Here is a 13,497-nt window from a genome sequence, read left to right as displayed (position 1 = left end):
CTAGTGGAGTCTGAGTTTCAGTGTTTGTGCACTGTAGTGTTTTGGGTTTTTTTTAACCTAAACTGCACTATTCAACTGCATATAGATATGATTTATTTACTTACTGTGTATTGTATGCTTAGTTTTCCTCCCAGTGTGTGTTGAATTACCATGGAAATTTAGAGACAACCAGAAAGGATCCAATTTGTTATAAAATCACCAATAAGTTGTACTTTCTGATGGAAGAAAAATAAGGTCTGATTTGACCTGTTTCCTCTAATAGCGGCTTGGATTAATGAAGTTTTAAGTTTCTCCTGTAATCAAATGCTGTCAAACCATGCTGAGAAAAGAACGTTTGGCAGAGTGGCTTCCTGGGCTGCTTTAGAAAATAATCTGAGGACTGAAAATTCAGTATGTTGGACAGTTTTACCTGACAAAAATTATAGAATCATAGAAATACCAGTTTTGGAAAAGACCTTCAAGATCATCCAGCCCAATCATCAACCCAACACTGTAGCCCCTAAATGACTAAATCACATAACCCAGTGCCAGATCCAGACACCTCTTGAACATAAAGTTGTTTGGGTCTTAAGCTTGCAGGATTTAGACTTGCTTTGTTATGCTAATGCTAATCAAATTTACATGAAATGTTGATCTCTCTGTTTAGATTTGGGGGGGAAAGTGGGATGCTGGTGGGGCACTTTTTTGTTCTTTTGTGATGAACTCTTAAAATTCAGTAGTAGAACTGAACTGTCAGAAGTTTCAAGTCAAATTGCTTTTATAAGCTGCATAAAAAGGGCCAGGAGGAGGTGATTGTATCTGCAAGCATGAACAAGTATCTTTACTTGATTGCTCATATGCTTGTTTGAGCTAATATCTGCATACAAATCTATTTATTTTTATTTGCCTCAATGTTTACCCTTACAGTGAATGTAAAATTCACCCTTTTAATCCTTTGAGTCAATACTTGACTATAGGTTTTAGTTGAGGCTCCTGAAAAAGAAAGAATTGATTCTTAAACTACTCTGATCTGTAAAAGGTAAAAAAAAAATTGTTCTTAAGGAAAACATGGTAATTTTTAAAAAATAATTGTTATTGTTAAATACACAGGAAGAACTTGATTTCAAAATATGGGTACAATCTGGATGATACTGATACAGCAAAAAGATATTGATATAGCAGAAAGAATACCCAGACTGAAAACCTACTTGTTAACTGATGCACTTTGTATTTGGGCTGAAAGCCCCCATATTTAGTTGGCGGCCATCCAATATTCAGTGCACTGCAAGGCAGGACATGAGGGCTGAAGATATTTATCTCCTTTGTGTAAAATGTCTGCTGTAGACCTACAGTGAAATTTCTTCAATATCTATTTTTGAACACAATTTTTATCTGAGCTTTTTGCTCTCTCTGCATCTCTTCTCTCTCATTTGCTCAGTTGATGGGGAAGGCATTTTCTTGCATTCTGATTGACTATACAGTGGAACCTGGAGGCTTATGTACACTTCTTCATAGCACCAGGAGCCTGCTAATGGAAGAAGTGGGCACCATCATCTCCATCTGACACACTGAAAGTGCACCCTTGAATGTTTTTGTTCAGCCAGGGAGTGGAAAGCTGCTGTTTAGGTCAAAAGATGCAAGTGATTGAAATTTCAGTATTTCATTGGTTTTGGACTTTGGGAAAGAATTTGCTAACGGCAAAATGTTTTGATTACACTGTTTAGTCTGAGGTTTAAAGCTAAGTTGAAAGTGCCTTTGTTAATCTTGGGATAATGCTCTCTTAGACTTGGAAGCTTGGTTGTATATTTGGAGTAAGTTCAATGAGCCATAAGCCCTAATGGCAGCTAAAGGTAAACATATAACTTTAAGCTTCGTTGTCTTTTGCTGCATATAGTTTTAATTACTATAAAATGTATTATCATGAGTTAAAGCTAGTAAATTAAACCAATGTAAGACTAAAACAAATCAGTTCAAGTAAATTAGTATCAGGTCCTCTTATGTCAAAGAAATACACCATTATCCTGTGATTTTGCAAAATTAATAACTTTCTAATGCAAATCTGTAATTTTGCTTTGGCATAGCAAAAATGTCTAAAAACTATGACATTGTTTAAGTAATTTCCATCTCCTTAGAATTAACTTTATGATTTTAACCATAGGAAAAACTTGTGACAAAGCACTCCTCTCAACTGCTCGGCTGTGATACTGGGAAAATTCAATGCATTCATGAAAACTCAGTATATTAATTGTTTTGAGATACCAGAATCTAATCAGAACCAGAGCTAGCCTGCATCCTGTCTTTAATCAGGGTCTAAATTTGGTGCTTTATTTAAGCACTTGCCTAAGGGATTTCCCTTGGGACCAAAGAAAGTAGTTGGTTCACTACAGGCAGTGGAGGGTTGCAGGCAGCTTCAGATATAAGATGAGCTGAGCTAATTCAGGCTCTTCTGTGCTGCTGACTAAGAGAGGATGCTAAGGAGATCACTTGTCTAAACGCTGAAAGTCCAGAGGGAGACTGTAGGACTCACTCTTCACTGGATAGTTCTAAGGGAATGTGCAATAGAATATGTTAAAAACAAAATATATATGTCTGTGCAACTTTGTAGGCTCAGTGAAAATATTTTATTGGTTAACAGTGAGAAGTATTTAATTAAAAATTACATTTTTATGAAAGTTTTTAAAGCAAGACCCCAGACTTAAGCATATGAGCTTAGGTGTTTTTCCTAAAGATGCTATGCAAAATTAATTCTTAAAAATGTCTTCGATATTTTCACTCAAATACTCCAAATACTCAAATTTTTAAACTGTTGAATGCCTACATGATCTTTTAAACTTGGTGATTAACTTATCTGAATTTTTATAGCCACACAGCAGCTACAGAACCACAGGGGATTAGCAGCACATGCCCTAAAACAATCAGGTCACCTTTTTTTCATCTCATTGGTATGTAGATGAAATCAAAAGCTTTTAATATTAATCTTGGCATGCAAAGGAAATTTTTCAGTATCTTGGTAGTGACATGAAACTTCTGCTGCAATGAACTAGGCAGGTTCTGCTGATAAAACTGGGAAATTTATTAGTATTCAGATGTTAGGGTGGTGCAGATTCAGCATAGTGTTGTTCACAGATTTCTTGATTAGTTTGAAGCCTTCCCTCTCCTTCCCAGAAAAATCCCTGAATTCATTCCCTGATGAACTGTCTGTCTCTGGCACTGCACTGAACCAGACAGTCATTGTTTGCTTTTGTTTGCAAAGAACCTGAAACAACAGATCTGACCAGGGAGACACCTCCCAGTGTCTAGGAAAAAATACTTTTAATATGTTTCCCTGATTATTGCATGAAACAGGTATATCTGACTCAGTATTTAGCTCACTGCTTGTGAGATTAACTCCCTGAAAAGGCAACTGATGAAGAAAGAGGAGTGAAAGATATAAGGGAAGAAGTGCTTAACCACATTAGATAGCATCAGAAGAATATCTAACAAGAGAATGAGTTACCAAAATTGTCCACTTTTCCTTTCCTCACAGCTGACCTGGCATATCAGTTGATCTATTTTGTACAAAGTGTCACAATGATGTGAAATAATAATAGTTACTAAAAATAATTTATTATAGTGCAGTATATTATACAAGAGATTTATCTATTGTAAATGATGATGTATTGTACTTGTCATCACACTTATTATTTGCTAGAATACTCTTTAAAACCATTTTAAGATAAACTTTCCCCTTGATATGAGTATGAATACAACATGGAAGAACAATCAGAAACGTTAGAAAATTGGATTGCTAGAGGGTGCCTCACACTTAAATAATTTCCAGGTGATTTTAAAAGGAAGTTCAAGTGACTATAAAATTGCTGTTCTCTGCATCAGAAAGAATTCCCTTCTTGAATTGAATAATTTCCCAAGTTACAACATAAAGCAATAATCCAAAATTTTGGGGTACATTTGGCATGGAATTCTGCCCTTGGTTTATACCTATCCAGTCCTATTTGCTTTAGCCATATATTTATTATTTTAAAACCACTATGACTTGTGTTTGATTTTTTCTGCATAGTATTTATGTGTTGGAGTTGCACAGCTGCAACTGTGAGCAGGCAATGTCCATGGAAGTTGTCTGATTTCCCCATTCACAGATACAATGCTTGGTGCTGCCCTGCAAGGTGTTGTCCGCTGTGTTGGGGAATGTACTGCTGCAGGAAAATGGGAGAAGTGGTAACAGAATGAACACTTCCAGTGTAAAAGTTGACAACACACTGAAATACAACATAAAAAAACAAGACCATGGAGACAGTTTTCAACAAAATGTTCTCATCTCAGGGAACATGGGAGCTGGCTTGCCCTGGATGCACTCACCAGCTGAATTTGTGTTCCTTTCCCCATCTGTTTGCCATGTTTTCATCTCATACTGTTTTGTTCACACAGGAAGCATTCTGGAGAAGTAGCAAAGGTCAAGTGATAAATCTCCCTCTTTCCTTCAGCTGCAGATCCTTACATGTTTGCAGGCATTTCCTTTATTATAAACTTCTGCACAGTCAGTGTATTTGAAGCCTAGCCTGCTATTTGTGTTATCTCCTAGATCTTTTTAGGGTGCAATGCCTCCTTTGGGTCCCTTCATCAAAGGTGTGTTGTTTCCACTTGGGTGGACACATGGGCAAGGTCTGTTGCAAAGAGGCAGCTCTTGAGCTAGTAGGAATTCCTTGGATAGGAATTAGAACCATAAAAGGATGTGTACAGGAAAATTGAAAACACTGCTAAGCAAGCCTTTGGAAGTTAACAGCTTTCATTTGGAAAACGCTATATATTTTCATTTTGGCCCCGGCATCAAAAGCTCAGAGGAGGGCAACAATGGAAGGGTAGCCAAAATAAATGCTCTTCTGTCTACCAGGAAATGGTGGTGAAGGGTGACTTAAGACGGTCTGTTTAGCTATCATTATGTCTTGTGCATTTTTCTGATTTTGTTTTTATTTTTAGCAAAATAATGAAATACTCATGTCCTGTGTGCCACTGCGCACTTGAGACAGGCACCTGGGAACTGTTGCTTTGCCACTGCATTTGCCATGGTGGCACAAAGCAATGGACTTCAGTGATCAATACATCTTGTATTGACCACTAAAAAAAACATACATTAACTTTGGCATTTCCTTCCAGCTGAAAATAAACAAATACAAAATGCCTGCCTTGTGCTATAATTTTTAATTTGAAGACTGTTGGAGACATTTGCAGCTAGTCCTGTGTAAACACTGGTAGATCCAGGGTGCACTTGGAGGTTATTTCCTGTAATAAATATTGCAATAACAGTGGAATAATTTTCTCTGAAAGCTATTTCTGTCCTTATTTTACTTTCATTAACTTTAATTTTAATATTTTGGGTGGCCTAGAATGAATGTTTACATTATTATGTTGTTTGTATTTGTTTAGCTTCTTATTTTGTTTTCTCTTTGATAAGAAGAGGCCACTTTTGTAGAGAGTGGAATTGGTGTGAAAGCATCAGAATACTCTCTCAGAGTACTTGAAGTCACCCACCCCTTTACAATGTTCCTGTATGCATGAACTTAAAACACTCGATAACAAACTGCCATGTGAATGGTTACACTGTTTTCACTTGAAATATAATGGCACTTAGAGAAGTACTTATTGGCAGTTGGCTTCCAGTATGAATCAGGAGTTAACCAGGGATTGTCCAAAAGCAGCTATAGGAATATCGTTACAAAATCCAGGTACATAGGCCATGTTCTCTGCATTATTGTTCTGTGGGTTTTGTGGGTTGTCTGTTTTTGTGGGTTTTATTTATTTATTTATTTGTTTGGTTTTTTTTTTTGGGGGGGTGTTTTTTTTTTGTCTGTTTTTCTGAAGAGAAGACTTTGGCTCTGTATGTTCCTATGTGAGTGGATTAACCTGATTACCTGGAAGATCAAATGTTGGATTCCCATCTTGCTAATGGTTGTATATGTTTGAAGGGACTTACTGGCATTAGAACACAAACTCCTAGAAATAAATTAAGATCTTTCCCTCTATTACCCTCTATTGCCTTATACAGCCACATAGGGAGGTGGGAACTGCTAATAGACTCCTACTTGAAAACTCTAAATCCAAAATCCACAAAACAGATAAACTTAAGTGGATTTGTCAGTTGGTCCTTGGCTTTATAAGTAAAATCTGAGTGATTGGGTTTGTATGATTATGCAGTTTTGACATCAAGGGCTTCACAGCTTGGTAATGGTGGGTTGCACAGTCTGATCCTTTAAGAGTGAAGGGTTTCAGTGATGATTTAGTAGATTTCTGTCTCATTTATTAGTGTATTCCCTAGAAAAGTATAAATGTAGCTAATTTATACAGCCAGCTTTAATTATTCAAGATCTGGTCTTTGTTTGATCCTCAAGGCCAGACCTTGACAGCAACTGGACGGTAATAAAAGAGCAGATCCAGATGGAGTCCATGGTTCTCAAAGGACTTCTCCCAAACACGAAGTATCAGTTTGCCATCCGAGCAGCAAACTCCTTTGGATCCAGCCCTGCCAGTGCACCGAGCGACATCATCCGCACATTCAGTGAGTACAACCACCTTTCTGCTATTAAAGCTAAACAAAAATGAAGTATATCTGGAAATAAAGTGTATCTGAGGTATCTGTGAAGGCCTGCTGGTGGAAAGAGTTGCTCTCCAGGTACAGTCACCTCCATTCTGACACCTCTCAGTCCTGTCTGAGGAGCTTGCAGCAAGCACCCTGTGAAAGTCAAGCCATGAGCAAAGATCTGAAAAGACCCAGGCAGCATCACTCTCATGCCATTTCTTTGCTCTGGAGGTCATTGACAGGTATTTTTGGATTGCTACTTTCTGAATTTTGTGCTGGCTTCATGCAGTACAAATAAGTGAATATCATGGGGAGAAATGAGAGAGACAAAGTCTATTGTTCATTTTTTCTGTTCTTTGAAGCTGAACCTTATTTATTACATTTATAATTTCAGCAACTCAGACCAAATTAAACTTGTACAGTTTTCTGAGGAGTAAGACTCTTAACTATTAGCACAGTCATGCAAATAATGATATAAGGAAATAAGCACCCCTTTTTGATCAGAAGCTGCATAGCAAAAATATTAGGTGAACTTGCCGACATACTAACTTGTTAACTATTATGTTTACATTTCTGTAGCAATACAGATCATGCACACTGCAGTAAGTGTTGGTCCAGTTGCTACTGGGCTTCCTCAGGATGCAATCCTCTGCCAGTACCAGTGTCTCTGTAGGCTGACTTTAAGGGGCTGTTGCTCCTCATCACACCCAAATTTCTAGCTTGCATGTGAGAATTCCAACCCAGCCAACACAGAGCATATTGGGAATTGCTCAAATCACATCTTCTAATAGCAAAAACCCAATGTCATAAAGAGGAACAATGGAGGAAACAGAGCCAAAGCCAGCAAGGTATGGGGACTAACTGAGCTAAATCATTAATGTTCCAAAATTTTTCTATAAAAATGTGTATCAGTACTTTTAAGTTCAAGTGCCTTTTTTTTTTTTATTATTATTTTCTCACTCTCTCAATTGCAAACTATCTCCAATTAACTAGTGAAATTGAGCAGCAAATATTCAGGTAGGACTGTGATCTCTGCTTAGTAATCCACCAATTTAACCTGATAAAGATTGCTTTCTAAACTGCCTCTCTGTTGTGGAATCCCTTTTTTCATTGAGTCTTATATGGCAGTTTTAAGTTTTCCTTTTGTCCTCTGTCATAAATTCAGTCACTTGAACAGTTTGCATGTAGTTTGCCATGGCTGCTGAGCTCATAGTTTAACTTCTGAAGTAAATGTTTGTGAAAATTTTGTGCAGTGTACTCTGGAGTTCCTCAGCCCATGGATCCTCCAGGGTCAACTCCTGCTGCCTCAGCCACACATGTGCTCCTTGGTATCTTGTTTATCTTTGGATGTTAACAGCTGCATCCTTTGGTCAGAAAAAGATAAAGTGTTTAGCTCTATTAATAAGGGTGGAATCATCTTCATGCTGAGCTTATTACTGCAGTACTCCAGGGAAGGCACTTTGCCTTGGAAACTGCTTGTTCTGCAGAGGCCTGCCAAGATGTCTCTAGAGCATGGGTTTCTGTCATTAGAGCTTGGAATCAAATTCACATCTGGTATGCATAAGCACTGATTTCTAGAAAGGTTCATAAGGGACATTAGTTTGGTTCTCTGTGCCTGGGTCAGACCTGAAAATTCAGTATATTATGCATTTTGCACTGATCTTTGCTTGGGCTTAAAAAGCTGGCCCAGGATAGGCGCATCAGTGCTGCAGTGGCTGAGAGGTTGGTTTCCCTGCTCCAAGGGCCTAGCAGTACTTGGCAGAGACCCTCATGACCAGGCAGAGCTCCTGCAGGCCAGGGCCATGTCATGTCTGTGATGTGCTCCAGCCCTGCTCCAGACTTGTACTTGGGGCTACTTTGGCTCTCTGGACCCTTTGGCAAATGCAAATGTTGTTCTTTTGAAAGTGTGCTATTTGAAAATAGGCTTAAAAACGGCATATAGCCACTATGCATGAAAACCTGCATTATCTTGTGGATACCTGTCATCACAACAAGCAGATTTGTGCAGAGCAAGGAGTGTTGCTCAAAAGTGTCAGGGATGCATACCTTTAGAAATAAATTATTTGATTTTCTGAAGGGAGGAGTGTAGCTGGGATGATAACCTAGTTGATAGCAGCTCTCACTTGTCTCTACTTGTGATGTCTGTGTAGAAGACTGACTTGATGTTAACCAGATACACAAGTACTCTGTATGTTAGTAGAAAAGCTAAACTTTTATTGGGAGAAAATTGTTCTTCATTAAAGCTGTGCATAGCCTGAACATTTATTTTTCCCCAAAACATTAAAAATCACTGAAGAATGATTCAATGGACAAGTTTCAGAAAAAAAACAGGAACGGAAAAAAATCCCAAACTACTGTGCTCAAAGGCATCCAGTCAAAACTCAGTCCTAATTCATATTATGTATCTGAAGGTATCCTCCTGCTTCTAGCAGCCAGAAAGCCCAGAATTTTGGTCCAGTTAATCACTCACTTCAGTTGCTCAGGTGTTAATGTTCAGCAGATTTGAGGTCCTCAAATTTTTGTGGTTTTCATCCTTCACTGCAGGAGGACATGTGCCATTCACAGACACCTGATGATAGTCCCCTGGGGCTGGCTCAGGTGGTATTAGTTGCTTGACTGTCTCAAAGTGCCAGTGAGTGACCTATTAGTCACCTGCATTTTTGAAAAGGTGCCAGACAGCTAGCATCTCCAAAACTGAAGCACCTTTTTTCTTCAGAGAGCACATCATAAGAATTACTACCTTCATTATTACTGTTGTTCCTCCTTCCACCTAAGCAGTGAAACATGCTACATGCCACAGATTTTTGGTGCTATTTTCTGCCTACCTATGTATTCTTCAGAAATTCCTGAAATATCTTAGAAAACTGTCAGAAGTTATGTCTGACTCCTTTGCATTACATTTAGCTCACACGGTGCTGGCACTAAGGTCCTTAGTGTGTTTGGATTTCAAAAATTTGCAATTTTACACTTGTCTATGCTGGATTTTTTATGCATGACTTGACATAGTAGTGCTTTTCTGACATTTATTTTAATTGATTAACAAATTCCCAACATTACCTCAAATGCAGAGGACCATTAGGGTCCATGATGTCTTACAGAGGTTCTCTTGCAGCTCTTGTAGGCAAGCTGAGGCAGAGATTAGTCCATGCTACATGGGGATGTTTTCTGTTGTGGTTTATCTCGTTCTCACAGATTGTTCACTCATTTTGTTTTTAAAATGGAGGTGGATTTGCACTACTCCTGACTGCATTGTTTCAGATCAGCATAGGAAAACCGTTGCTCCCCTAAAGGGATGCTGACAGTATCACCTAATGTGATAGACCTCCCAAGGTCCTTGAATATAAAACATGTGGCCTTGATTATAAGCAGTTACCTCCTTACTTACTAAAAAATGCATGCTTTGTTAATGGCTTCATTTTCAGAGTAAAGTTTCCCCAAGGGTTCTCATTTATTTGTGATTTGGTTTCATTAATGTTTTTCTAGAGAGAAATGATGCAATAAATCAATTTTTTGTTGCCTTTCTTAATTATAGTTGCAGGTTGTGGATGTTTCACCTACATGGTTGTTGGGATTTTGTTGTATAAAATTTTTCAAAATGTCATGGACAATTCACTGGAAAATAAAAGATTGCCCATATTCAGTTTAGAAACAACAAAATAAACTGTCCCAAAGAATAATAAAAAAAATGTCATCACCTGTATTGCTTAAATATCCTTCATCTCCTCAGGAAACAGATGGGGTTTGCACTGTGCCTGCAAGGTCACCAGCCTTGGGCTTTACCAGACCAACAGAGGAAGTGTCTTCTTTTAAAAATACCCTCCTGCTTGTCTCCACAACAAATGTGACAGAAGTGACTGCTTAAGCAGGGCACATCCCTTCCTCTGGTCCTGGCTGTAACTGCCAGGATCACACAGAGCAGGGCATTGCCACAGATGCTTATGTATTCTGCATGGAGCTTGAATGTGTCAGCTGAGGCTCAGGCACAAATAAAAGGGCAGTCTCTGGGGCCCAAACCTTGATTTAAATGGTGGTAATGTGTCCTGGAGATAATAAATGGAGAAAGTTTTCCATAGAACTGTTTCCCACACACCTCCAGAGAATTTACAAAAGCAGTGTTGGTAGTTTGTAAGGACAGTGACAAAAAGCAAGGGACAGGCCAAACAACAGGCAGCGTCACAATGTGAGTCACTGAAAAGCATAAAACATGTTTTAAAATGTTCCCGATGTATTTTGAATTAAGAAACCCCTCCTGTGGGGGGTTCTGTATGAAGCCAGTCAGTCTGTTAATACTTCCATTCAATCTGTCTCTTACAGTGTCCCCTGTTCTACCTCCTACCCTCTCTCATGTCTCTTCATGAGTAGGATGATGGCAACATAATCAGCAAAACAGAAGTTTTTGCAGCTTTATATTTGTTTTGAGAAGGATTTCTGTAGTATAATTTAATCTCTAATTATTTGTAAAGAAGCTGTCTAAAGTTCATGACCCCCACAAATTCTTAAATTATTTGTAAAACAGGATTATAGGACCTGGTAGAAGGTCTTATTCAGACTTCATCTCCTTGTACACTGGAACACTGATTTAATTAAATATAGCCTGCTTATAATCTCTGCAGTCATTGTTTTGGTATTTGCAGAGTACCACTTTGCTTAATTGTCCCTGATTTACCACCCATTACAAGATGAGCTCTCCAGGAAAGCAACACAGTGTACTTAAGAGACGGGCTGATGTAGTAGTTTATCTACAAAAAGTTCTGTTAATTTCTCTGCATCCTGTTTTGTAGTTATATTGCATCACATCACATGTGGCTATCATGTTATGTCCAGTGAGCAAAAACCAAATGTAGGGAAGAACAAGGCAGCTGAGAAGCCAGTGGTCTGATACCTCATCAGTCATGTGTGTACTCACCTATGTAAGTTCAGACATGGTCAGGAGTCCATCCAGCAGCTGCATTGCTCCCAAGTGCATTACATGTTACCAAAGCTGCTCACAGATCAGCAGGTAGAGAAATGTAGCTGGCTCAAATGCAGATAGCTAGAGTCAGGAAGGGGAAAAATTGGAGAGTCGGAGTCCTATGGATATTAGGACATCTTCTGAAGTCACATTTATTCTGGTGACACCAAACTTACATAGTGAATGTCTTTGAAGAAGGGCCTCAAAGCAGTTTTTCTACCAGACACAATTAGCCATACCTTCTTTGTTCTCTCCAGGCTCTAAATGTTGTACCAGTTAATAACATGAAAGGAACCATTGTCTGATTTAAAATAGTGGGTACATTTGGTCTCCCACGGTCTTCTGTTGGAAAAGCATGGAACATTTTGATCTGCTGGATGAAAGAGGCACACCTGCTGTTTGTAGAACTGCCAGTCTCTCCTAAGCTACCATGTTTCATTGCATGCTGGTGGTTATTAATGTGTTTTAGTGATAACCACTCAAATCAGGACAGTTAAATTTCTGTGAAACTGGCATGACATTAAAATCATGCGCATACATGCAAGTGTGTTTATCTGAATATGAATTTGAGATCTAACGTTCTCCTACATATAGATTCTTCATTTTCTTCATTGCTGCACTCCTGCCATTCTTATCGAACTTACATCCCATTAAGCCAATAAAATGTTTGACTGGAAAGAGAAAAAAATATGACAGCCTTTTGACCATAACAGATGTTTATTTTGCAGCTTATAAGTTCTATGTTAGAAAATGGAGTTTGTTTATTACAGCTTATTTGAGTACAGATTAGATTGTTTCCCTTGACACATCATTGTGAGTTTTCCTTTGTTTATTCCCAAATTATCTTTATGGCTTCCATTGCTCTTAGGCAAATTATACTTCTATTCATTGAAAGAACAAAATTAGCTGTGAAATACTTTCAGACATATAATATTAAGGTAATAAGCAATAGTGTAGGAAATGATACAACTTCTAAAATTTTTAACTAACTTCATTTAGGGTTTTTCTTCATCTTTGCCCTGGGGAGAAGGGAATGGAAGTTTCTTTTTAAGAGACTGTTCCCTGGGCAAGGCCTGATGAGCTTGACATCTCAATGGACAAGGAGCTGCCAGAGGATGCACAAGGAATAAGTGACCATTAACAAACATCAATGCCTGATCTTCCTCCCTGGTGTGTCAGAGACATCATCTTTCCAGGGAGGTGATAGAGTTACCATCCCTGGACATGTTTAAAAAAAGACTGGATGTGGCACTCTGCCATGGTTTAGTTGATAAGGTGGTGTTAGATCATAGGTGGGCCTTGATGATCTCAAAGGTCTTTTCCAACCTAGTTAATTCTGTGATGCTGTGATTCAGTGAGCTGAAAATTGCTGCGAATGCTGGGAGCTGAGTTAGTGCTGCCCCTTCCAGCAGTGTCAAGGTGTGAGCACGATGAAGCTGAACATCTCTTTCCCAGCCACTGGCTGCCAAATGCTCATTGAAGTGGACAATGGGTGCAAACTAAGAACATTTTATGAGAAATGAATGGCCACAGAACCATTCTGATTCCCTTGGTGAGGAGTGGGAGGGATATGTTGTCTGGATCAGTGATGACAAAGGTTTCTCCATGAAGCAAGGTGTCCTGCCTCACAGATGTGTCTGCCTTCTGCTCAGCAAGGTGCCTTCCTGCTATCACCCCAGAAGAACTGGAGAGAGAAAGTGCAAATCCGTTCGTGGTTGCATTGTTGATGCAAACTTGAATGTCCTGAACTCTGTCATAGTGAAAAAGAAGTGAAAAAGAGTGAAAAGGGCATTCTGGGGCTGACTGACACAACCCTGTCATCTTGGTCCCAAGAGGACCAGCAGAATGCCCAGCCTGTCTGAGAAGGATGACATTTGCCAGTATGTTGTGAGGAAGCCTCTGAACAAGGGGGGCAAGAAACCCTGAACCAAAGCTCCTAAAATCCAGTGACTAGGGACGACTCAAGTTCTGCAGCATAAGCACAGGCATATTGTTC

At 38.9% G+C, this 13,497-nt stretch overlaps 1 protein-coding gene across 2 annotated transcripts in view; it reads left to right on the top strand.

The window, feature by feature from the left end:
- Positions 1 to 13,497, top strand: part of EGFLAM (EGF like, fibronectin type III and laminin G domains) — a 72,849-nt gene that overhangs the window by 23,650 nt on the left and 35,702 nt on the right. For both annotated transcript variants that reach the window (XM_053932759.1, XM_053932758.1), the window contains exon 7: positions 6,363 to 6,529. In XM_053932759.1, the coding sequence (XP_053788734.1) occupies positions 6,363 to 6,529 (167 nt within the window). The remainder of the gene's footprint in view (positions 1 to 6,362; positions 6,530 to 13,497) is intronic.

The sequence above is a fragment of the Vidua chalybeata genome, chromosome Z (assembly GCF_026979565.1).
Source record: "Vidua chalybeata isolate OUT-0048 chromosome Z, bVidCha1 merged haplotype, whole genome shotgun sequence".
NCBI lineage: Eukaryota > Metazoa > Chordata > Aves > Passeriformes > Viduidae > Vidua > Vidua chalybeata.
Note: the sequence above shows the minus strand (reverse complement) of the source record. Positions and strands in the feature narration are given on the sequence as shown.